The 27,402-nt window shown below is 40.6% G+C and overlaps 1 protein-coding gene across 2 annotated transcripts in view; it reads left to right on the forward strand.

The window, feature by feature from the left end:
• The first annotated feature begins 700 nt into the window (after positions 1-700).
• Positions 701-27,402, forward strand: part of celf3b (cugbp, Elav-like family member 3b) — a 33,462-nt gene continuing 6,760 nt past the window's right edge. The window contains exons 1-8 of one of the 2 annotated variants that reach the window (XM_030749309.1): positions 701-1,351; positions 1,635-1,665; positions 2,131-2,374; positions 4,358-4,440; positions 25,623-25,671; positions 26,254-26,382; positions 26,469-26,548; positions 26,874-27,029. In XM_030749309.1, the coding sequence (XP_030605169.1) occupies positions 2,230-2,374; positions 4,358-4,440; positions 25,623-25,671; positions 26,254-26,382; positions 26,469-26,548; positions 26,874-27,029 (642 nt within the window). In that variant the 5' untranslated portion in view covers positions 701-1,351; positions 1,635-1,665; positions 2,131-2,229. The remainder of the gene's footprint in view (positions 1,352-1,634; positions 1,666-2,130; positions 2,375-4,357; positions 4,441-25,622; positions 25,672-26,253; positions 26,383-26,468; positions 26,549-26,873; positions 27,030-27,402) is intronic. The other variant, XM_030749308.1, reaches the window with a different exon arrangement.

Raw genomic sequence — 27,402 nt, forward strand, 5'->3', positions numbered from 1 at the left:
ATGGTGACCTTTGGGAGTAAATTACCATGAACCTTATGACTCCGTTCGCTCAGGCTCCCTCTCCTTCAAAGGCTCAGGGCACGCACACTGGCTTACAATTCAAAGATATGAAAAGCGAGCGTGCTGTTATCAGTAACTAGTAAAATGCCTTTTTTTTGTTTGATATCACAGTTAAATAGCCCAGTGTCTGCCGGTTTTCCAAAGTACAGGCTGTAAAGTAGGCCAACTCCAACCTCGAGCTATCTCTCTTCCCTCTGTCACACATTTCACTCTGTGTGGGTGTGAGCGTGATTTTCGGGCTCGGGCGTGAACAGCTGTAGTAGTCGTGACTGCGTGCTCGTTGGCGGTGGCGCGCTTCGGCTTCACGTCAAGAAGCATCGTTTCAGCACCAAGGCCAGGGCTCGCGGCGAGAACAATAGGCGGCTCCGCGCACGGTGTCGGCTAGGCATCCTCTTTAAAGTAGTCACCCGCAAAGATAAGATGGGGCTAAAAAAAAAATACTTTAAATGCCTCTAAAAAATTTACTTTTCGTTATAAATACCGACGCCACATCCAAAAGTTTATGAGTAAAGCTTTAACAGATAATTGAAGCGTTTAATGAGGATTTCTATTTTGACTTTTCGTGTGTGTCGGAGAGTACTGTTATTGATGGTCCCTGCGGCTGACGTCACAGGCTAGCAACCGCTTTGGCGATAGGAGGGGGAGGGGGAGATAGAAAGTAGAGAGACACCGGTAGGACGTTAAAAGCCATACAACCGTTGGACGGGCCAGTAGCTACAAGAAATAGAAAATAGTTAGTAAGAGCAGCCCCCATTAACGGTTAGAACAATAACGACAAGGCTGAAAGAGGCCGTTACGAGTGAGCAATCAACTTTAAGCAGCTATAATAAGCTAGCCAAATTTAAGAAGCTGCTTTACCCGTTATCACTTTATTAATATAGCAGGACTCAAGAGTAGTGAAAGTGATAACCGGCCAGCTCCGTCAACTCTGGATTTTTAAAGGTGGGGACCAAGTGCCAAAAGCGGTGGCGTTCGGGCTCACCTGCCACCAGGACTTCTCCTCCGTCACTTCCACACCCGAAGACCGGGAACACCGGGGTTTTTTGTTTTGTTTTTTGTAAAAACACAAGTCGAGCCTATAGTATCGGTACACCGAGAAAAGAGGAGGAGGACACACACACACACACGGAGAGAGAGCACGGCAGGCACAAAGAGCGGAGAGCATCCAGAGAGGGGAGGAAGGCGGACCGGACGGAGACAGAGCGCGGTGAGGACAACAACCCGACAGAGCGCATCCCTCTTTAATTTTTGATCTGCATAGGAAACACTGCACGAGTGGAAAGTACAAACGGTAAGAGCTTTAATGTGTGTAGCCTGTATATTTCCATGTGTTGTTTTGTTATGGCGTGACTGTATATATATATATGTATGTGCGTGTGCGTGTGTGTGTGTGTGTGTGTGTGTGTGTGTACATTGAGGGGGGGGGGGGGGGGGGGGGGTATCGGACAAAGAGCAAGGGAGCCCCATGACATCCGTGTGTATGCTGTAACCTACAGCTGGCTAAACAAAGAAACCGCTCTATTGCAATGTTTTACCCCCAATCACACTGTTTCCTCTCCTTTTTCTATGTGTAGGGGGTCCCGAACGCCGTTTATCCACGGAAAGGTAACGCATGTGCACACATATTTCCTTTTCATATATATTTAATTGGAGGGAAAAGTGCCATTATTGTTTTTTGATTGGCTAATTAACATTTGCATAATTGTTTTACCAGAAGCAACTGGAGCCCTTTGTCATCAGCGTGGGCAATAAATACACAAATAATCTGTACTTTCTTTTCTTTTAACGTAATGGATGCATATATTTTATAGTTTAATATATTCAAACAGATATTTGATTAAGAATTTATCATCTTTTAACAATACAATTGCAAATTTGCTAATTCTATAATACATGTAATTAATGTTGTATAGAATAAAAATAACCAAGTATCCTACAAATATTACTATAATAAATACTATAAAAAATACTGATTATTATATATTACATTAAATAAATATTCTAAGGATGATAATAGAGTTTTGTCAATTGTTTTCTTTTCCTCTCCACCTTTCTGGCTATGACCCAAAGACTCCTCCAGCATCAGTTGCTCCTCTCCAGGGATAGCTGCTCCCGATCTGTTTGCCCCTGAGCCCTGCAGTACCCAGTCGTCCTCTCCACTTTGTCCCGATGAAGGAGGCTGATGCCATCAAGTTGTTTGTGGGGCAGATTCCCCGTAATCTGGAGGAGAAGGACCTCAAGCCTATCTTTGAGCAGTTTGGCAAGATCTATGAGCTAACTGTGATTAAGGACAAATACACTGGCATGCACAAAGGTAGGATTTGCCTTCATAATGCACAGTTAAAAATACACCTCAGTGCTAGATAGATGTGCATCACTGAGGCAGATAGATGGGTGAAAAATTTTCTTTGGGTATGTCACATGTATCCATGGAAACTGTCACAGCGCCTTCATGTCTTCATCGCGTGTTAACACTGAGGCATGAGAACCTGAAGACGAGCAAGCAAAGTCAGTTACTGCACATACACTGAGAGCAAAAACACTGTTTTGCAGACGCGTGCTTCATAAAACAGTCGGTGCCTACTGTATTTAAAAATTTACTCAGATTTGTGACGCTTGTGTTCCACGGGGGAAAAAATGTAATGAAAAGGTTTATATAGTAGAAATAAGCATCTGTTGGTAGATTTTGGTGATGAAAAAATAACTTTCTACTATACACGTGCACATACACACGCACACTGACCTGGGGTCCTTTGTGTTATGAGCCAGATTAGACTGTATGCTCCAATCAGTGTAATGGGCCTGTAAGCCCGGGTGACACAAGGGAAAGAATCTGTTGTTTTGAGAATCCCCACAGCCACAGTAAGCCCCTCTTAAAAGCAATGAGATGGACCATAAGATGCATGTGTGTATGTATGTGTGGTCTGTATACTGATCTGAGTGCCATGCCAGGTGTGTGTCTTCATTCTTTGTATTTTTTTGTTACTTTCGCATGGCACCATCAAGTTTCGAGATGCACACTCTGTGAATGTTAACTTCATTTCTCTAATCTGAATCTACATGAGCCTGTCTGAGATGTCACCAGGATGCTAACCTGCTGCTAATCTTGTTGTCTTAGTGCTGGTGACAGGTGTAGTAAACAGCTCTGGGCAGCCAGCTCTACTACCCACCCCTCCCTCACACACACAGGCACAGGTACAGCACGTAGGAAAACAGAGGGAGTGTATTTGGAGTGATCGTGAGGCATGCATAGTGGTTGGTATAGGGCAGGAACCTGACAGTGGCAAGCCTGTAAGGCCTTGTTAGTTCCGCGCACACGTCTGTGGTGCTGTCATGTGTGCTGACTCGTGCCGTGCCGTACTGAAATGTGCCGTGCCGTGGAGTGTCCTCTTCTGCTCTAGAGTAACATCATTAGGGAGCATAGTTACTGTACAGTGCATGATTATTTATCTATATTTTTAATCTTCACACACATTTATCTAGAATAGATGATGACAAGTAATCAGGGAAGGTATCAGAAAAGGGCAAAATTTAAGTGATTTAAATGGATAATGACTGTGTGTATATGATGGTGTGTGTGTGTTTGTTGGGGTGCAAAATAACAACACAGTCTCAAGGCAGTGGTGAAATAGTCATAACCTCTAATCTATTGATTCATGCTTCTGGACACGAATGTTTCATTTTTTTTATGTCCTTGCACACATTTTTTTAATCTGTATGCCTCATATGTACTGATTCATGTTCATGTACATTAAATTAATATTTTACACTTTTAAAGTGAAAAAAGTCCACATTCAGAGACTGAAGGGGTTGGTGTCAAAGCGAATCATTTCATCACTTACACCAGAGACCACAGTTTGAGTCAAAAAAGACAGATATTGACATTTCATTTGTGTCATCCATTATTAATTGCCATTAAAAATGACTTGGGTAGGTTTAGAAAAAGATCAAGGTTTGGTTAATAAAGTGCATCATAAAGCTCTGTTTTCTTGCTTGCCAGGTGACACATCCCCGGTCAAGACTCTGAACAGCACATGTGCTGCAGACATGAAATCTCCTTCCTATTAAAAAACATTACTTTCAAAGTTGTGCTGATTGTCTCGAAAAACCATGACAATTTGTGTCCGTGAACATGAACAAATACATTACTTTTTTTTGTGACTATTTCACATTTTGTTGTGAGACCCGGCTGACAAAGACAGAGATAGAGGATGACAAATAGAGCCGTTCCCTGACCTTTTCTACTATTACTCTCTCCCTCTCTCTTTCTCTTTCTCTGCCTCTTTCTGTCTGACAGGATGTGCGTTTCTGACGTACTGTGCGAGAGAGTCTGCGCTGAAAGCCCAGAGCGCCCTTCATGAGCAGAAAACACTACCGGGGGTAAGTGCACATCAACAGACATAAACACACACATACATCCCCAGATAAATCATACTTAACACTTATATAACAATACACACATGCTTCCATGTACATTCATATTGCAGTGAACACAGAGACGCTGTCATCCACCTTGTCCAAACACACACACACACACATAGACATTCAAGTGGCCTTGCATCAGTGTGCGTCTGTCTGATTGGAGGTTCAGCTCCCATTAGTAACCCTGACATAACTCAGCAGCCGGCAGGCGTCTTGCTGCTAAGGACAAACACTCCCTCTCACTGGAAACACATAGGGTACTCCGTAAACATTATCATTTCCATTTCTCTATCGTTCTCTGTCGCTCCATCTCTCTGTCGGTCCCTGCGTTAGCCTCCGGTGATAGCTCCCGCCTAGAGAGTGTGTGTAATTAATGTGGCCATTCCCCTTTGTCTCATCCCAGACTCCCTCCGGTCTCTCTAGTGAGGGATTGTGCGCTTACACCGGGGCTGGGGTAGGACGCTGTTCATTATGGATGGGAGACTGTGCGGGAGCAGTGTCTGTCTCATAGGCTCTACCTCTCTGTCACTCCCTCTCTCTCTTTTTTTCCTCTCTGACCTGGTTTCCACTGCAGTTAAAAACCGGATTTTACAGTATGTGTTTTGGAGCATTTTGCAACTTGCACACAGTGCTTAATGCTTAAGCGAAGTGACATTTTCCCAGTTTTATCCAACTTCTAATTTCCACCATTTATAACAGAATAGTAAGTGTACTTCTACCATCCCTGAGCTGTTCTCTCTCTAATTCTCTGTTATAAACACCTTGCTTGTGATCAGAATTTCACGTTATGCACCTTGTTCCCGAGTTAGTGTTGATAAAATCTATGTGAAAAAATTGTGGAAAGAGAGCATGAGAAAAAGGCATTGGGGGAAGGGAAGTGTTGTGATACACACAAGCACAAAATCTCTACATACATATTGCAGTCATGCATGCTTTTTTTTCAACCAGAGAAGGTCTGTGCACTCGCACATTCACAGTCACCTATACAAACACACTATAGTGACAGTAATCCAATTAGGGACTGCTAAGAAGTCTGAGCTTTTTTCATAATCACCTTTCTGCTGTCTGCTGTGCCTCCTTTTTCTTGTGCGCTGCCCTTTGTCCTTTAATTCGTTCTTAGTTTCTCTACATTCCTCTTTGACATCTCTAAGCGCAAAGGGGAAATCGTCTATACGCCTGACATACAAGAAGATAATTGCTGCAAATTTCCAGTTAAATTGTGATAAATATTCTGGACACACAGAGGAAACATTTGCAGGGGAGGATACTCATTAGCTGCAAAGATTTACTAAAGAGTCAGCATGCAACAATCAGAGGCACCACTCCCCTGAGGACGACTGGTGCTGAAACAAGGGTGTGGCATTCTTGAGCTGATATACTGTAGGCCTCTTAATGAAAAACATTACTTTTTCTGCATTTGGTGTGTCTTGCTTTCTAGTTCAGTAACTTATTCTAATTTGAGCCAGAAGTCTTCAGAATGAAGCACTTGCAAGAATTTTAGCATGTCTGAGCTCAGTGAATTGGTTCATGAATAGCAGTAAATGAGGGGCTGACACAGTTTGTCATCAACACTTGCCTTTATTCAAAGCACTCACAAATATTTCCATCAGCAGCCCCGTTAATCACTCTGGATGTCATTTGAGGTTGGAATGAGGACCAAAGTGGAGACGCTGAAGTAGAGGGAAGTAGCAAAAGTCAAGTCTTTAGTTTGGCTGACATAAAAAGGCCAGAAAGGGAAGTGACACAGAAATCCAAAAAAATAAGCACAAAGAGTCTGTGAATCAATCAGGAGAACATGCAAACAAGCAGAAGAAGACAAGACTGAGTACACAAAGAGACACAGGTGAAAACAGTCAACAGGTGAAGTCAGTTTGGGGCAGGGCAGGTGATCACAGTGGAGGGAAAAGAACAGAAAATAAGACTAGAACAAGGCACAAAACTAACTTCAAAGTAAAGTGATAATCAAAAGACAAATAAGACTAAAAAACTGAGACAAAAGAGAGACACAAAGACAGAGACAGGGAAACACAGGGGGAAGAGTCATTAACGGAGAGAGACAAAATGGAGAAACAATAAACTAAAAACACAAGAGGAATCAATAACCTGACTCAAAAAAGAAATCAAAACAAGAATCAGAATTCAATAATATTTAATAAATACCCGGGACTATGACACACTAGTATGGTCACTACAGCTAATATTTGATAACAATTCAAAAGGATAAACCAAATGAAATTTCCCCATTTAAGTCCATATTTTGATGGATATTTCTTAGCTTAGATGCCTCTACATAACACAGCTAAGGTTTAGCTCAGCTATCATTTCCACTAACCACTGCACCCTGTTTGTTGACCTGGTGTCATGGCAAAATGTGAAACAGTAAAAGCAAAAGTTCATGTTCATGGATGTGAATGTTTTTGGTTTTTTTGGGTTTTTTGTGACAGCCAGCACAACTTTAAACTAATGTTTTTCACTGCTAAGTATGTTTTGTGAGGAAACCAAGAAGATGGAGCTTTAAAGGAAGTGGCAAACATTGGTCAACCCCCAAACCATGATGTTTTCTAAACCTAAGCCCATAGTTTAAATGCCCAAACATAAAAGGGTCATCCACACAGGAAGCAATTCTCTTTGTCTTGCATAGCTTTGTAACCGATGGCTAGTCGCGAAGGATATTTCAACCTTCACTTGCCGAGGTAACCCTCTAATGTATTTACCACTCTGGCATATGTTAGTGGTATGTTTTGCTTTAATGGTTATCACTTCAGTCAATGTCCTTGAAGTTGAAAATTTGGGATTCACCCATTTCACAGCTTCCATTGTTTCTTGAAGTTGCTGAATTTCATTGCCTTTCTATGGTCTCTGGTTGCCACGTCACAGTTTAAATGCCTAAACCTAACCAGGTTGTTTTTAATGACAAATAATAACATATTTGAAATTAATAAAATCTTAAAAAATAAGAAAATGTTTAAAAATCTGTCACATGTAGGACTCGAACAATGTCTCCGATGTGACTGATGGAATCATTCATTTCTACCACCACTAACCCCTCTAGTGTCCAAATATGAATTTTTTTTACTTTTTTTTTTTTAAACTTTTAAAAGTGAAAAATATTAAAATTTTGTGTACACGAGCACAAATCAGTACGTATGAGAACAACAGAACAAAAATCATGCTCAGGGCCATTAATGTAAGGATGGGAAATTTGTGTACAGGAACACGAAAAAGCTGAAAAATTCATGTACAGAAACACAAGTTAATAGATGTGACTGTTTCACAAACTGTCGTGCATGTCTTCCTTCTCCTTCCTGCCTTTCCCTTGCCTATATTGACTTCTTTGACAGGATTTAGAAATGACTTAAGAAGATTTTTCACTCTCTTTCACACATCCTCCCTTTGTCCCATTCTTTTCTCTCCCTAAGAAATGCTTTTTCATCTCTTCTGTATTCCTCCTTTTATTTCCCCAGACCTGCCATATGCTTTCCCTCTCATTCAATTTCAACCCCCCCCCCTCCCCCCCAAAATCCCCTCTGTCCTGTGTTCAACTCCTCCTCCTCACGTCTTCCAGTTTCTCTGCAGCAGTCGAATATTACACTAGCCTGAACCCTTTCATTTCATGGTATCCCTCTCTCATCCCTCCTTTTCCCTCCCTGCTGTCTTTTACTCATTTTTTTCTCTCACTGCACACTAGCGCTTCCTCCTCGGATTCTCATTTCACAGTCATTAATGGTAACCCTTCTAAGTCCTCCTCCTTCTCTCTCTCTCACCATCTCCCTTGTCCGCCCTCCCCCTCACAGTTCCTCCACCCCTTGTCTCATTTCCCCTCCTCTTGATTAGTTGACCCCTTTGACCGTTTCACACACACCCCTCATCTCCCCCTTTCTTCTTTGCCAGCTCTATTTGTTAAGCTTCGTGATGAGTTTATCACAAACTCATTTTCATAGTCAGATTCTGAGCTCACTGTGAGGCAAGAGGGCTGAGGTGCATGTGTGTGTGTGTGTGTGTGCGTGTCTTGAATCTTGGGATCACTCTAAACTGCAGGCAGCGGAGGAATGTCAGGCACCTCATGCAACTTTAATTGAACTGTAGCATCGTACACTCAGATTTGTTGCTTTTACAGCCACAGCCAAGCAATTAAATGTTCGATGACAAGTCCAATGCTACAGAGTGTTACTGCTCCTGTCTGCCACTCACTGATGGGATTTAATGCTCCGATCAGCCAGTAGAGAAATGAGAAGAAGGAGAGAAATGCATAGAGGTATGCTCTATAGATTCAGCAAGGGGCAACAGACTGTCAGATTGAATAAGAAAAAAAGTACAGAGAGATTGAGAGAGGGAGATATAAACAGATGGCCTTATCAGAGTGTCCTGCGCCTTGTGTTTAATTTGGACACAGAGGGAATGAAAAGCAAAGAGGGAGCATGACATGAAGAGAGTGAGAGGGAGGGGGAGAGAGATAGTACATGATATTTGTCACAGTAGCAGAAATTTAACAGTGGAACCACTAGCAAAGTCCCACTGTAGCATGCAGATGTTTTGGTGTATTAGAGGTGGTGCAAAATTTCCCTCTGGGATACATCCATATCAAAGAGCTTATTTTTATCCGTCATACATTATATTCACATGTGCATGCAGGGGTTTCCTCATTATTCCCAAATGTGAGTAATGTAAATATGCAATGATGTAAAAGCCTACCCACACCCATGTATTTTTGGTCTTGCTTTGTAGATATTTCATTAAAGGGAAGGATGCATCTCATTCTGGCAGTCATTTTTAATTATTTTGATAGGAAAAATAATATTTTATTCATACCAACAGCTGGGAAATTATTGTATCACGGCAGCCAAAACACTACACAAAACCTATAACAACATAGCTTAAATAAAATAGAATAGCTCAACAGAATACACACAATAGCAAGGCAAACCCTCAGTGATCATATTATCTAAACATACATACATTTCATCTATTTATTTAAATTTAAAGCTTTGATGATCTGCTATTCTAGGGACAGAAATACGCTTTTGGTTGGTGTGGGTCTTGTTATTTCAGAGAGATTGTAGCACTCGGGTGATAGCATGAGTCCGAGGTCAGAGGTCAAGGCTCAGCCTCCAGTGAACAAATCCAGGATAACCATTAGAAGGACATGACATCCCCAAAGAGTGTTTGGACCACTGTAATTTAGCACATTGCATTTGATGCAGTGGCAACATCTATTTCCACAGTATAATTAGTTTGACATATTGATTTGTTCTCTGATTTTTTTCTCATATCTTAAGCTTTTTTTTCCCACAGTTTTGTCTATAAGTTAAAAAGTTTGTACTTCTGAAAACAGAAACCATGGCTTAAAAGGCATAATCCTAATTTGGCGTTAATACTCTGTCATTTCCGAGAGCTCTCATCATTTACCATCCATTGGCAACACTAACAGATACACGGCTCAGTAATAATTAGCACAAATGTTTTAATAGACTGGTAAAAGACCCTCTTATACACATAGGCACACTTGTGCGTTTGCAAACAGCAAATTTAGAAAAATCACTGATACAAAACTATCCCTGTTTCGTCCTAATCCCCCCACGCATCCCTCCCTCCCTCGGTCGCTGTTCATCAGGCCACACTTCCCTCCCAGCCTGGTTAGATTATAACCTCGTATCTCCCTCTGCTCGCCATCTATCGCTCTATCTCTCTGCAGCCCTACTGCTGCTGTATTTCCTCCCATATCTCTCCTCTTATCTGCTGCTTTTGTTCTATGCTGTCGATATCTCTCTCTCCATTTAATCTGCACGCGCTCTTCTCTTTGTGTTTATCACTCCCTTCATCTTTGTGCTACTTCAAACACAACTGTTTGTACACACACATACATCTACCCACTTGTACACACACTCTCTCTCACACACACACACATATCTGTTTGGTCACACCGACATCCGCAGATCTCAATGTAGGTGAAATTAAAGTGTGATAAGCAGCTTACCAGGTGTGTGTTGTCATGCTTCACTGCTCTCCAGGCAGTACTCTGCTCCCTGTTTTTTGATTAGAGCCAAATCCAGGCTCACACACCTACACCTACACATGCATACACACATTGTACTTCCCATGACACACCGATGTCTAATGAATTATTATAAAGGCAGAAGAAGCATTACAAAACAAGTACTTAACAATAACAGATACAGCAGAGGCTTGATGCATTTATTATAAAAAATATAAAAGCTTGTAGTGGTGGTATTGATTAAATAAATTTGGTCTGACTGTAATTGTAATTGACGCACTGCTCTGGCTTTTTTCATTTCCGATATGACACAGTTACCTTAGCTTTGGGTTTCTTCTGATAAAGAGTACTGATCTGATACCAGCCTTAAATTAATAAGCTGTAATCCTCACTGCGAGGAAGGGACTGGGAATCGTTCCTTTATTTATAAGACAACATCGGGCTACATTTAAACATTGCTTTCCTAATAAAATAAACACATCTAAGAATATAAATGTACTGAATTATATTTAATGAAATAATATGAGACAACAGGATCAAGATAGAGACAATGGAAAAATAAAAGATGAATTTATTTGCACTAGTCTCTGTAGACTACTTCATGCTGCTGTCTTTTATATTCCTGCTAGCTTCTGCTTAATATAATGTTTCTGACTGAACTTAATGTCTGAGCGTTACAGACGTGTTGACTCGCTAGACCAAACTTAGCAACGAAATAAAACACTTTTTCATACACAAAGAAATTCTGTTAGTGTAGCAGCGTGAAATCCCTCCAAACTCTTGACCCTTTGCTGTTAGCTTCCTCCATTCTACGTTAGCTCTCCTGCTAACAACCAGTTTGCAGCCGCTGCATGGACTAGAAAACAGAACAACAGAGAACTAATGTGAATAGATGAGCATGATGCACCAGTTTCAGGGTTAATGCTGGATCTTGGAAATGTGTCAGGAGCTGTTGTGCATTTTACTCACTCTGTGAGGTCTAAGTACTTTCTGGTTATGACCCGCAACCCTAACCCTATGTTGTGGAGAAATAGTTTGTATAGTATGTCAGAGTCAGCTGATGACATTTCACAGGGTTCAGCTTTTTGGCTGTAGAAATTTAAATAAAGTAGTTTCAGGGTCTGGATCAAAAGCAGGAAGACTGAATTTATTTGCATCCTGGGTGTGTATAATATTGACTAGCTTGGACACAGCTGGTTTAGAGGGTGTAGTAACAGCAGCTTCTTCTTTACAATTAATGTCACTTCATTCTTTAAAGTCAGCCCAAGAAACAGAAACAACACTGCAGATATCACCATAAATAACCGCTTTTCCCTTTAAGTACAGTACCAGTCAAAAGTTTGGACACACTTACCCAATGTGTCCAAACTTTTAACTGGTACTGTATGTCAGTAGTCTTATGAGCCTGGGAAGATGGATGCTATCTTTTCAGGTGTCCATCATCTACTACTTTTAGTTGATGTTTATCAGATCCACTTAGGATATGTGCATGTTGTGTATGTCCTGTGTGTGTTTCCATGTGGAATCTAAGATGCTTGGCAGACAGCCTCCCTGTGGGGCAAAGCTATGATGAGCAATTATCCACTAGGGCGACTTTGTAGGCTAATTTAGCATATTTATGTGGTCAGCAGCACTGTTTACTATTCCCCTTCACTGCTTACTGCTGCACTTTCAATTTAGAACAGACCCCAAATCCCTCTCTCCCTCTTTCTCTCTATATTTCCTCTCTGTCTCTTCCTCCTCTCCCACTATCTCTCCCCTCCTGATGGGGTTTGTGATGTGTATCGCTTCCCCCCTCCCTCATGCTGTTTCTCTATTTTTATCCACACTGTGTGTGGGATGGGAAGGGAGTAGAGGGACAGGTGTAAAATTGTGTGTGTGTGTGTGTGTGTGTGTGTGTGTGTGTGTGTGTGTGTGTGTGTGTGTGTGTGTGTACAAGAAGAGACAGAAAGAGGAGGAGCTAGAGAGAGTGATGCAGAGGGGATATGCAGAGCAGAAGGGTGTTTGTGAGGGGATGTGTACAGCTAAGACCAAAGGGGATTTGGCTTGTTTGTTTAAAACAAAAGTCTTTGCTCTGTGAGTGCGTGTGTGTGTGTGTGTGTGTGTGTGTGTGTGTGTGTGTGTGTGTGGGGGGGGGGGGGGGGGGGGGGGGGGGGGGGGGTTGTACATTTTTGCATGAAACATAGGGAGAGAAAAAGTGCCTGCCTCATATTTCACCACAAAAATGAGGCAGAATCTAATCATAGCCTCATAAAAACCTGACCCTGGAGAGTGCCTGCCTCTTTAAGGCTTAACACACACACACACACACACACACACACACACACACACACACACACACACACACACGTGCACTCACAAACCAGTACACACTGTTGTTTATACATGACTTCAGAGGACATTACACTGACTTACATTAATTTCCTAGAGACTTACCTTAACCCTAAGCTAGTGCTGGGTAGTATAAAAATATGTGTGGTAGTTTTTAGGATTCTGGTATGTCACAGTATTGTTATTAATAGTATTATTTTTGCTTATAAGCCTACAGATAGGCTTACAGTGGCTCATTTTTATGTTATTTCTATACTACATAGACTATAGTAAAATGACTTTAATGTCATAATAAAAAAAGAAATAAACCTTAAAATAAAGCTACACAACCAAAAGCAATACATATTCAAATTTTAGGATGTGCTAATGAAAATTAGTGGCACAGGGCTATAGAGTCCATCCTTAACAGGCTGCTTATGCATATGTCAACATATGCTTCATTACCAGTAAGAGCTGTGATGTGGAGCTTTGAAACAAACTCCATTTGGACTTATTTTTCAAAATGTTATGGTCCAAATTTCTGTCGCTGAGTATAAACACCTGCTTAGTTTGAGTATCATGTTATCTTTGCCTTACCTCATTCACTGTCATTGTGAGTGCCCCATAACATATGTGTATAACATGTATAAGCAGATTTTAGTGAGTATTACCTGAACCAAATAAACACAGGGGTACCTTTATATGTTGGCCAGTTTGTAAAGTAATGTTTGTGTGGATGGATGATTACCAGGGCATGTGTTCTCAGATGCTGAACTCTAAAGTAGCACTAAAGTTGAGTGCGTATCACCCACCATCTGTTTTGTAAATCCAGGCAGCTTTTGCACAGCCTTGTGTCCACATTCAGTGAATGAAAAGAACTGCTGAGCTGTAATTTAAAGTTTGCTTCAAAACTTGCACAAGCACAGACGGCTTTGTTGTGGCCATTTATATCTTCGGTTCACACATCGACTTATTGTAAGCTGCATGCTTGATGAATTTGGAAATCAAACCTTGCATATTGAATCTAAAATCTTCATATTTATGTTTCCCTGGCTGACAGTGGGCCTTTAAGGTGACTATGCAAGCAAGCATGATCTGTCAAGGCAATGAGTTTGTGTTAACTTAATATATAAAGAAAGGTGCACATTTGTGCTTTTCTGGCCAACTGATAGAAAAAATATATGTATACTTAAGTAAATTACCTCCACTTAAAAAAAAAAGATTTTCTTTTTTGGTGAAGGCCATTTGATGTGCACCTATTTTTTTTTTTTTTTTACAAACCCTGGATAAATAAGATAAAAGTTACACATCAATGCAGATAGAAACTGGAAATACATTTGACTGTTTATTGTTGATTGAATTGAATTGAATTGAATTGTAAGCTTACAATAGAATTATCTTTCCCTTTTGAACTTTTTAATACATTTTAAGAGAACAATTGCCAGAAAGCAGAACATACCAAAAATCACCCTAAATGCAGTGATCTTAGCAAATCTCAGCATTTGCACTTGCATAGGGCTTTCATCTGTGATGTCTAGTTCCAGAGTATATAGCAACCCCCTTGTTTTACATAAATTACTCTACTCTTATGAACACTCAGTTTTTCATAGATTGCCATGCCATGCTTTGGCATGAGTTGGCATCTTTTATTTTGCCCATGTCCATGTGAAACTCTGTCTTTCACAAACCTACAGCATGCAATCCAGACATGTTGGCTCAGCATGTAATATTTATGTGTCTGTACTGAGGTGGACGTATAGAGCCGGATCGTGCCAGGGGGGTGAATGAATGTGTGAATGAAAGGGGAGGTTAAGCGGAGTGGAGGAGGGCCGTGAAGAGGTTTGGCATGAATAGGGGTGTATAGACGGGGAGGGGGGAAGGGTGAGACAGGGGAGGAGTAGAGGAGTTTGGGTTAGAGAGAAGGAGGAAACAAGACAAAAGTTTCCCATAATGAGCGTGGAGGAAGGGGCAGGCGGGTGGTGTGTGGAAGAAAGGGCTTTTTCTGGGTGGTGGAGGAGTGGGAGGGAGTCAGGGCGCACTTCTGTCAATTTAAACAGAGACATCTGTCAGAGGGGGCCGCTGGTGTGTGTCTGAATATGTGTGTATGTGATTAGGCGGGCAGGGGGATGACAGGACTTTAGTTGCACCTGGGGTATGACCTCCACTCCGAGGTCCCCTCTCAAGCCACACTTCAACCTCGTGTCTGAATAATGGCCTTTTTCCTCTGACCACAGGGGCAGTGCTGGAGCTTTATATGACCAAATTACACAGGTGTAGATCACCATACTTAATAATGCTGTGTTCAAAAAACAAAAGACAATGAGAACAGGACTGCAATCCCTGTATATCCCTGTTGGTTCTTACAGGAGAACAGAGGAAACTGAGCTTCAGCTTTTGCTTTTAGTTCATGCAGATTTAGACAAGTTTAATTAACAGGGACTATGGCTGACTGGTTGATGTTGAATACCAGAAATCAGGCTTTATCCTGGCTCACTGTGTGTCTTTGGGGAGGGTGATTCAAGCATGTAAGCATGATATGGTAAAGGCAATGGCCCACATTTACTAACATTTGTATCGAAACATTTTTACACGGCACAAAAAAGCGTGTACACAAAATGACCTTCAGATTTATGAAATGTGTGCACCAGCAAATAATAATAATGATAATAATAATGTTACTGTTAGTAGTAGTGTTCATTTTAAAGAGTTTAAATTTCCTAAGACAGCCAGGCCTTCATCATTTTTTCATACACATGGTCAGAGGTATTTCTAAATTTGTTCATAAAGTACATACAAATTCAGGTATGAAAATATTGATAAATCACTGATTTGTGAATGAAACGTTTGATTTACACACTGATTTGTGCTGTTAGTAAATTATGTTGTGCCTTATTTGACAGAAGTCTATGCCTTTTTTCTGTTATTTCTGACAATTTGATAAGCAAAAATGTCTGTAATGCCTGTATAGATTCAATTCCAACTAACAAAACTGGTTTAAAAAATATATTTTATTACCATGCTGGTGATTTTACTTTGGCACTGGCTAAAATCTCTTTAGGGAATCCAAAAATGTGTCTATGTGAGAAAACCCTCAAAATAATGCTTAAATTACTTACTTTATTAATATAAAGCAGCCACTACCTGTTGGTTAAATATTACTCCGTCACCTGCCACTGGCTGCAGGCTGTGCCTTTCCTTCTCTCTGTGATGGAAAGTTGTGAACAAAAACTGAAAATCATCACAAGAACAACAATAAAGTCAAAATGTGAATAAAAAAAACAAAAATAAACATTGCATATTAATGGACATCAATAAAAAATATAAATGTAAAGAAGCCACATTTTAGTAAAACTGCAAATTTACATCTACAGTCCCTGGACAGGTTACATGGAACTACACACTATACAAGTAACACACAGATTAACAACAAAGCACAAAGAAACAAAAGACAAATACAAGCAATAAATCATGCTAAATTAAATATGATCACAGCTCTGGTTTGCTGTAAGCCTTTGTGGGATATGTAGAGTGTTCCTTTGTTACAATAGGTAAGCTATTCCAACATTTACTTTTCTTTACTGATAGCACAGTTTGTCCAAATGTGGTTTGCCCGGAGGCACCTCACAGTGAGTTCTTTGTTTAATAAATTCATTTATAGAAGGAGAGGGAAGGCCATGCAAAACCTTACACATAAAAACTAACACAGTTTTAATTTTTTTTTTTATTCTCAAAGCTAAAAAAAAACATTTTTTTTCCCAAAAATGTCCCAGTGATGAAATTAAAAAATGACCTTTTATCAAACATTTTTATGGCTTTTATGAAAAGTGATCCTGTTGAGTGCCGATTTACCTACTACTCAATATGTGAAAAAAAGTCAGAGCATAAGAGCTGTTTTGCTAATGAATGAAATCTATATAAATTATATAAGTTTTATCACATTTTGCATTTTATAATATAGATTTGGATTGGCTTGAAATGTAAACTTCAGGGTTAAATTCTCTCAACATGTTTTAATCAAAATGACATCCTTTCTCTATTTAACCCTGAAACAATGACTGAGTCGGATCATTTATTATATCATTATATTTTATACAGATATACTTTTTAAATTCATGTTTATAATCTCAATCCAGCTTTCTGTACCAACAAAATTCAATTTTTTAGACAGTCCTTATCAGTTACCTCTTTTAAGAAAAGTAAAAATACATTTTAAAACTTAAAGTATCTTTAAATAAAATGTGTCTTACACTATGCCAGTATTTTAACACAAAATAATAATAAAGATAGTTTGATCAACAACAAATTCCAGTGTTGGTTTTTTGTGCTTTATTACTTCCATGCTTCTCTTTAAAACTAGATCTTAACAAACATCTTGTTTCTAGATAATGTAATATATGTGTAATATTTAAAATATTTTGTGCAGAAACACTTAAAATACTGAAATACATGAAATTTCTTACTCTCAAAATGAGATGTATAATTATGGAGTAATTACCAACAAATCATAATAAAATCAGACTGTAATGTTTAGAAAAAAAATAATTATGGGGTTATAAATGGTCCCACACAACTTTCCTTTTTCCTGTAAAACAGATGTGAAAGGTTTTAGTAGAAGATTGTGAATTATTGAGATTTATTGTAGCAAGATTTTTAGCAATAAAAAAATATATATATACCATAGCAGTGCAAATAAATATACAGCTGTGGTCATAAGCTCCACTTAACTCCACTTGGTCACTTGAAGTTGTTTTCCTGGACTTTATAGAACAGAGTAAGGAAATTACTTTCTGGTTAGAATAAGGCATGTGTAAACCACCAGATTTATACAGTTAAAGTAAGAAAAGGCTAACACAGTATACCTTTTAAATTTTTAAGTATGACTGAATTGTTTCTCATGAAATAGAAGTAGTTTAAAATAAAGATGGAAAAAAAACCAGTTTCATACATCTATTTTATTCTATTTTATTCTTGTGACATGCAACAAAAAGCTAAATCATGAAGTCAGTGTGGTGTTTTGAGTTCTGTTAGAACACACAAGTCATTTGCATGTTTTTCTTGCTTTCATTTTCTGGGATCCTGCCTCATGCTGTAACTATCTGAGCATTCAAAAACGTGTCGCTGGCTCTGTGTTGAATGTAATCTTGGTGAATATGAGATTTTTGCTATTATGAATTTGTATGGTTTTGAGCAGCCTTTTTAACGCAACAGTACATTTCTCAAAGGACTTACACTCCCTAAAATAGAAAGAAGGTCCAAGTGCATAGGTCTAGCAGTTATCTGCTATAGTGCTGTTGGATTATGTTGGACTAAATCCAGAGGATCAAATTTCAGTGAGTGCTCCACTGCTGCATGTAGAATGTTCTCATTGGGGTTTGACAAAAACAGCATAATATTATAGGGATCAACAGGGTAGTTAGTTCTGCTTTATGGATGGTTTGCTGCCATTACTATGAAGCGTGATAAAGAGAAAAAGAGAAGGAAAAAGAAAAAGAATATGTTGCTAATCCAATCTCCAGCTGATCAAGGGTTAACTGCTACACAGAGTATTGAGTGGAGAAGAAGGAGGGCGGACTTCTCAGGTGTGAAGAAGAGAATGAGGGAGAGACAGAAAGAGGAGGGATGAGAGCAGGGGGATGGGCCGCTCAGGAGCTTGCATTGTGGTTGCAGGCCCCCGTTACCAGGCAACGGAGCTGAGCTGAGATGCCAGGTTGCTAGGTAACCTGAGGGATGCAAAGCCTAACGTGGTGTGATAGAGAGACGAGGTGGGGTGGAGCTGTGCTGCTGGGCTGCTCCACCTCAACACTCACTGTCTCTGTCGCTCACGTTTCAGTATCTTCATCCAGCTGTGACCGAGGGGTGCGAGCCAGGGTGTCGCATTTACAATATCCTAAATGTGACACCCTGGGGTGACTACACATGTAACCACTACTGGTCACATGTAGTGAAAGCAAAGAGTCTGTCTTACCTTACTTAGCAGAGGTCTATTTGTTTTCCTTGTATTTTTGGCCATCTTTTACTGTTGAATAACAGTTTAATTTTTTTTTTTATAATTTACAATGAATAATATCTTTATCACAATCCTGATGATTTTCCTTTGGTGGAAGGCCAAAATGTCTTTGGCAGGGCCAAAATTTTAAATATGTAGGAAAAATTCTGACTGAAGATAAATTACTGATAGTGTATTTTTAGACTAAATATTCCCAGTAATATTGATTAACATGGAGTATCTCTCTGTCTTTAGATATGAGTTAAAATTAGGGCTGCTTGATTATGACAAAAATTATAATCCCAATTAATTAGCAAGGACCACAACCCTAAATGTGAATGAAAAAAAGGGGCCACAAGCCAGTCTACTCTTTGTGCCGTTCCCAAGCCTGGAAAAATGAGGTGAGTTGTCTCAGGAAGGGCATCCGGCGTAAATCCTTGCAAAACTCAAATGTGCAGATCACAGTAACTCCACACCAGTTTGGTCCAGGCCCGCATGGAGGGAGGTGATGAAGAAGACGAAGAATGAAGATAACTGATTAATTAGAAGCTATGAGCTAGGCCAGGGAAGGCCTCAGTGAGGATCGGCAGCAGCTTGCAGGCCTGGCTGATCCCTCTGATATCTTTGAGAGGAGGACGGAGGGTGGGGAATGTGGAACATTTATAGATGTACGACAGCAAGGAAAGTGTTCGGGGGTGTGGTTCTTCTCCTGAACTTCAAATGAATTATGTCAGAGTTTTTTGGCCACTATCTAGATTAAAGTTGCCTATATTATGCACATTTGTTGGGTTTTTAGGAGAAACCAGCTTTGTATTTGTCGCTTCTTGCCGGACTTCTTGAAACCAGTGTTTCCAAACGGCTGAATTGGTTTCACTACTCTTGGTAATCTTTCCCTTTCATCTTGGCTTTAGCTGAGCTAAACCTGCCGCAGCCTGTTGGAGAGTGACTTTGGTGTTTTAGAGGAAAAAGTGTGCCGCTGTGAACAAAAGATGAAAGACGAGCATCACTGGAAAGAAGAAGACAGTAATTGCTGCAAATGCTGTACTGAAATTATCCATTATCACTTTGTTTATTTTGCATATTTTTCTATAAATACATATTTTCTAGTGGTTTTTTTTTTTTTTGGGGTAATGGATAAATTAGAGTACACTGTAAAGGTAGGCAGGGAATAAGATAGGAGAGAGAGAGATCTTAAACATTAGGCCACTAGACACTGGAACCAGGGATTTTAAAAAAAAAACCAAACTGAAGCAAATAATCTTTTAACAAAATCACTACACAGTTATTTCCACTCATTTAATTATTGATTTGTCTTCATTTTGAAAGTGTTAGGAAAATTCAAAATTTGCATTCTAGCTTAGATTCTAGATGGTACACAGTACCATCCATACAATTGTTTGCCTTGTTTTCAATTAATTTAGAGTGATTTAATTTTATCAGACTTACATTGTGGACATGCTGGAGTCCCTCAAATTAATCAGCATGTAAAGTTGAGTTCAGAATAAATCCAGAGTCATATAAAATATTCATGCAGTTTATTCTAAAATAATGGTTTCAAGATGTACAGATATACAGTGAACAGTACTGCTGCTTAGCTTAGTTTTGGTGCACCGATAATGAGGATGAGTTCACAAAAAGGAAGAAAAAGTTAAGTGAGACAGTAATGGAAAGAAAGAAGAAATAGAAAGAGATAAAAATGCTGTGACGGCCACGTCATCAGGCAGGGTATGGAGGGATTATGGAGCCGAGAGTTGGGGAGAATTGACGATAGGCAAGAGGGAGAGAAATAATGCTAGATCGTGGAGAAGGGGTAAAAAAAGTTTTCCTTTCTTGTGCACTCTGGAAAATAGACATCTGAAATTGTGTGGATGGAGTGCTCCGGAGGGAGACTGAAGGGGGAAGGGTGTACAAACACACACAGACTCACACACATGTGCCCGCTCACGATTGAATGTTGTGATGCTGTACTCTGTAATCAGTTTTATATTACTGTTTGTGATAACATTTCATTCTTCTTGTGATTTAATGGCAAAAAAGGGTCAAAAGCACAAAACGATAACATTGATTCAGCGCTGTTGTTTAATCCATGTTCCAAATAGTGTGTGTGCTCACACATTTACATGCACACACTACCCCCTTCCCTCATAACATGGCGCAATGGTTTATTCCACTGATTTTGTGTAGGTGGGGGAGGGGGGAGAATACGATTTGATTGGATAATCCAAGGATTTAATATCCCCTAATCCTGGCACAATCCTCTCTGCATTACTGCAGGGAGTAAGATTAACAGTATGTGTGTAGTATGTGTTTGTTTCGGTGTGTGCCAAAGGGCGGGTGCTCTGAGAAGGGGGAAAAGTGTAGTGGATACTGTGTGTGTGTGTGTGTGTGTGTGTGTGTGTGTGTGTGTGTGTGTGTGTGTGTGTTTGTGTGTGTGTGTGTGTGTGTGTGTGTGTGTGTGTGTGTGTGTGTGTGTGTGTTTTCGTGCGTGCGTGCATGCGTGTTGTCACCACAGCATGCAAATGGAGCTGTGTTTGCACGCGGTATATGGTCATGCATGCCCGCGCCTGTGTGTGTGTGTGTGTGTGTGTGTATGTGGTGGTGGTGGTGGTGGGGGGGGGAAGGGCACCCCACCCCCACCCCCACCCCACCCCACACACACACACACCATCATATATCACATATCTCGCCCTCATGCGTGGCCTCACATATGAATTCACTTTCCTCCGAGATACAGAAACTCTGCCTCTCAGGGAGTGCTTCTTAGTATGCAGCAGGACGGATCAAACCACGCTCCAGTATGAAGCCAGCTCCTTGTGCGTGTTTGCAGATGGTTACTGTTAATTAAGCCCTAATTGGAACGTGAGTAATTAGAGGATAATTCGACTCGAAAGGAGCGTGTGGCTGTTCATGAGTGTTGGAATAAAGGAGAGACAGAAATACAGTGTGAGTGACTAGCAGGGGCTATACTATTTTTGCATTTTTCACTCAGGCTCAAGGGAATTTTAATTACTACAATATAGATTCAGTCCCTCACCCTTACTTCTTAAGATTGCCTATATCTCTCTCCATTATTCTCAGCCAATTTTTCATATATATTTACTCATATTCAGTGCTCATTTCGCTCTCTTATGTTACAATAAGAGGACGTGTTAGAGGGAGGTTAAAGTCAGGAAAGCAGACGTCACAACAAAAAGATTAACCTGGTATCAAAATGTAGGTAAACAGGAGACCTTTACAGTGGTACAGTTTGTTTTGACCAGCCACATAGCCCACATAGTGATATGACCCATGTGAAAAGATTAAACATCCAGGATACTGGTGGTGGTGGTGGGAGAGATTAAATGGGTGCAATTTTGCTTTTGTGACATATCCTGTGATACTGATTGTACAAAGGTGGTTATAGAAAAAAACATTCTAATCCAAATCTAAAACTTTGAGTGGGTTTAAAATTGATTTGATTGCTGTTTTTAAAAGAGCTTAAATGTGATTTTCAGCCCTGAAAATTTTATATGGCTACCTCCTTATTTACCACCAAATTTCGACCCACCCCTGTGTACACTAAAATTTTCTGTAACTCAGAAAATTTTCGTGCAGGGCTTCATTAAATATGGTGAAGTTATTTTACAAAGAAATCTGCTGATTCTGAGGGGTTCACAATATTTTTATGGTGTGACCTTATGATAAATGCTCGTTTTTCTCTTATTATTTCACAACCCAAAAAAATGTGTGATTTAAAGCCAGCAAATCCTCCTCCAGCACAAATTCTTTGTTTACTCAAAGAGCACAGGAGTCGCCCTTGGCAACCAGCGTCCTTGTTTACCTACCCAGTGTGCCGTCATACGATTGCCATGACAACGATCTGGTTGCTATGCCAATTTTCCGATGCCATTGTGTTGTATTTGTAGCAACCGAGAGCACCTCTCACCTGCTGATTTTCCTCATCTCTTCTGATTCTTCCTCTCATCTTTCTCAATACATCATGTGGGATTCATATTATATGGTTCCATTAAAGTTCACACACGCTCACACACCTACCCACACACACACACAACACATTCACACACCTAGAGACACACGCACACACTTGCACAAATGCTTTGATAAGCTGTGGCCTTAGTTTGAAATCAGGAGGTGTTTCTGTTCTGTCTGTTTCAAGGGTGAGGTTGAATAGGCCTAATGAAAGAACAAATGGAAGACGTGATGGATGGCTAGAGGGATAGGGAAAGGGTCAGTGGACGTAGATCCTGCTACAATCGGCCTGCTCTACAACACAATCCGAAATCAATAGACAAGACGGAGCTAATCAATGAGTTTGTACCTCAAGATGGATGGTAGTATAGATGGACAGCAAAAATACCATGAGTAGGGATGGATGGATGGATGGATGGTTGGATGGACGGACGGTAGGCCTCAAGGTTAGGGAAAATGGTCAGGGTGAAGTGTGTGTGTATTTTCCGTAAGTTTATGTTGATGCTGACAGCTCAAGTCGATAAAGGTGTGGGGTTAAAAGTATATATCATTCCTTCCTCTGCAAACCTCTTGCATATGTGTGTGTGTGTGTGTGTGTGTGTGTGTGTGTGTGTGTGTGTGTGTGTGTGTGTGTGTGTGTGTGTGTGTGTGTGTGTGTGTGCGTGTGTGCGTGTGCGTATGTGATGGCCGTGCCTTAGATCAATAGCTTTGTGGTGACAGCTAAGAGCTGATTAATCAAATGTATGGATCAGTCTCTCTCTGCTCTGCCCTCTCCTCAATTACCAGCTTCATTACATTGCCTTAACACCCCACTGGGACCTCTCTCCATTCTTTCTCTCCCCTTCCTCACTTTCTTCCATCCTCCTCTCTGCCCCTTCCCATCTCTTTTCTCTTCCTCTCTTTTTACCCTGATCTTTCAATAACTCCCTATAGCTGTAAAGTACATATTATTGAGCTAAAAATCATATTTTCACTGGCAGTGAGACATTAATTAGTAGATGATTTCTTTAACCCTGAGCCCTATCTATAACAATATTTATTTAAAACTTTTAGAAGTCCTGATTTATTTGTTCTATTTTTTCTTTTCTTTTTTTTGCTTAAAATGAAAAATGGAAGTAATTTTGATTCTTTTTTGCAAACTGTAAAACTGCACCTCATAAGCGTGCTTTGGTTTGCTGCAAATTTTGATGTCATCTCCCTGCCACATATCTCCTTTACCCTTGTCTCCTCCCTCCATCACTCCTCTCGATCCATCCTCCTTTTTTCTCTTCTTGTTCCCCTCTTTTCCATCACACTCATTCTGCAGCCCTCATCCTCCTTCTCTCTGTCCCTTCCCATCCCTTTCTCTTCCAGCGTTTTTATCCCCATCTTTTGGTAACTCCTCATAGATGTAAAGTACATATTTTAAAGGAAATATCACATTTTGACTGGCAGTGAGGCATTAATTAGTACGTGATTTCTTTAAATCTGAGCCCTATCTATAACATTATTTATTTAAAACTTTTAGAAGTTATTATGAAAACTAGAATAGTATTCTACATCTTTACTGCTTTGCCCTCATCCTTTCCTTCCATACCTCCTCTGGATCCATCCCCCTCCTTCTCTTCTTGCTTCCCTCTTTTCACCGCCATCATTCTGCAGCCCTCCTCCTCCTCCTCTTCCTCCTCCCCCAGCCCATTCCCTTGGCATTAACACTGTGCCTCATTGCCTTAGTGCTATGACTAAGCACTGTGTGTGTTTAGTATGTTTTCGTGCCTGTGTGTGCTTCTATATGTGTATTGGTTTTTCTAAATAGCGTATGAATAAGAGAGACATTGAGAATGTGTTTGCATGCGGGCATTAGCATTCATGGCAGTGGATCTGTGTAGTCGTGACATTTTTTAAAGATAGAGCAAGTCACGACTGAATCACGCCCGGCTCCTCCCATCATCCCCTATTTCTCTTTCTATTCTTTTTGAATCATCCTCTTAGGGGCAGCTCTGCTTTCATCCTCCTACACTCAGTCTCTCTGTCTCGCTCTTCATGTACTACTTCTTTTTCCAGCCTTTTCCATTCATTCCCCAGGTTCCTCTTGGCCTTCCACCTGCCCTTTCAGTCGGTCGAAGTCAGTCAGGGTCCCCCAGGCCTCTCTATTGCTGTCTCTCGTTCAACATCCTTTTATTTTTAGCTGAAAGCGCCTGGTCCCATTACACACTTGTCATTTCACCCCATTATAAAATATCTCTCTCTCTCTCTCTCCCTTTCCCCTGCCTCCCCCGCCTCTTCTCCGTATCTCAACCTCCTCTTGTCCCTCATCTAATCCGTAGTTCTTCAGTAATCCTGATCAGCTGGCCTGCATTCTTAATCTCGTCACTTCTCAATCCTCCTCAGTACTCGTGTGTGTGTGTGTGTGTGTGTGTGTGAGAGAGAGAGAGAGAGAGAGAGAGAGAGTGATAAATCAAAGGTAGTAAGACTGTGCATATTTGACACAGAAAGGGATCAGCCAGCCTTGGGCAGAGTTCAGACACACCTGTTACCTGCTAACCTTGATTTATCAGCTACTTAAAAAAGACGCACAAAATGTTACGTGAGCTGCATAATGGGAAAAATATCAGCTACAGTCTGATATATTTACTATTACAATAATATTAGTATTGTCCTCTAATTTCTCATTTCACTTGATGCTTTTCTGGATCTCAAAAGTCCACCAAAATCAGACCTTGATTATGCACATAAGTGTAAATATTAAGTAACAGTAGCATAAATGAATAAAGAAAGCAAAATATGTTAGCTAAAATGTAATGAGAGAATTTACTGTATGTTAAGTCAGTCTTAGAAAACAAATATGTCCCGTAGAAACTTGTTTATGTTGACCATCTGCCTTCCTCCTTGTTTGTCCCTCAGATGAATCGGCCAATCCAGGTGAAACCTGCTGACAGCGAGGGCAGAGGCGGTGAGTAACAGGCTTTAACATCCTAACACACACGCACAAACACACGTGCCTCTCATTGACCATAATGCATTCCCTCACCCCTTACTGTAAACTTAAGCATCATAATTTTTGCCAAAAAACCCTAAACCGTTCTAGCCAGCACTGTAAAATCAAGTCTGCAGTAAACCTTTGACGTTTTGCAGACTGTCCAAAATTTCCTCATAGTGTACAAATGTCCTTGCTTGACAGATAGAAGGTGTTAAGATGGATCAGATAGAGATGAAAAGTAGTCTGTGGGGTGCTTGGCAAGTTGATTTTTGTACTGTTTGCACGCATACATTCACATTCAGATCACACTCTTTTCACTCCACTTTCTTTGTAACAGTCGCTGGAGTCAATACTGCACCCTGGTGGACAAAATTGGTAGTTTCCATAAAGAAATAGTTCTGTTTTGCTTTGGGATTTTTTTTTTTGGGGGGGGGGGGGGGGGGGGGGGGCAGCCTTTAGTCTTTAACAGAGATGTGATGTCTCCAGCTTTGGGGATATCAAGTTGAATTCATATCTTTTTTTCCCCCTTTCCTCCACACATCTTTGGCCTCTCAGAGGACAGAAAGTTGTTTGTGGGCATGCTGGGAAAGCAGCAAAGCGATGAGGACGTCAGAAGGCTGTTTGAGCCCTTTGGCAGCATAGACGAGTGTACAGTGTTGAGAGGGCCTGATGGCACCAGTAAAGGTAAAATGCACTCAAATACAATACCACAAAAGGACTTGATGCCATGCAGTACTGTTCTTTTTTAACTGAATGACTGTTTTTTATAGGGTGCGCTTTTGTGAAATTCCAAGGACACGCTGAAGCCCAAGCTGCCATCAACAGCTTGCATGGGAGCCGTACAATGCCTGTAAGCAGCATGCCCATGATTACAAATGATAAATAAGATACATAAAACAAACACACACACACAATAAAATGTGGGTACAGACTTCTAAAGGCTTATACAGTCAATTGCAGGGGAGCATTTACATTTTCTATAGATAATAATGTAATGTAAATGTATTTGCTTTGGTCCTGCACTCATTGTGCTGGGATGAGCGTGAGTCCCATGAGACTCATAACAGATTAACTGGATAGAGGAAACGAATGAATCAACACGAAGGCTAGGCCCATTAACACTGAAAATTACTTGCAATTGAAACTTAATTCTGTCTTCACCTCTGTCCTCATAGGGGGCGTCGTCCAGTCTGGTGGTGAAGTTTGCGGACACAGAGAAGGAGCGGGGGCTGCGGAGGATGCAGCAGGTGGCCTCCCAACTCGGCATCTTCAGCCCCATGACCCTCAACTTCCCCGCCTACAATGCCTACACGCAGGCGGTCAATGCACAGGCAAGTACGGACACACAAACATTCATTGTATTGCGCACACGCGCACCAAGTTTGTAAGAGGAGTGCTGTGCTTATGAAAGGATGTAATAAGTTTGAAGAGGCTATCAGTGGTCTAATTCAGGCTAATGTTATTACCTAGACAACAGAACATACGTCATCTGGCATTAGCCTTCCCGCAACACACAACCATTAACCCACTGACTCGGGACATAATGGCCTTGTAATTAGATCTCTATTCATCTGTTCCTCCATCACTCCCTCTCTCTGCCCCTTCCTCTCATTTTTCTTCCCCTTTTTCTCTCTATCTCTTTCTTTTTCCCATACCCATTTAACTGGCTTTGTTTTCTCTCTCACCCTCACTTTTCCCCCTCTC

This window comes from Archocentrus centrarchus, chromosome 16 (genome assembly GCF_007364275.1).
Source record: "Archocentrus centrarchus isolate MPI-CPG fArcCen1 chromosome 16, fArcCen1, whole genome shotgun sequence".
NCBI lineage: Eukaryota > Metazoa > Chordata > Actinopteri > Cichliformes > Cichlidae > Archocentrus > Archocentrus centrarchus.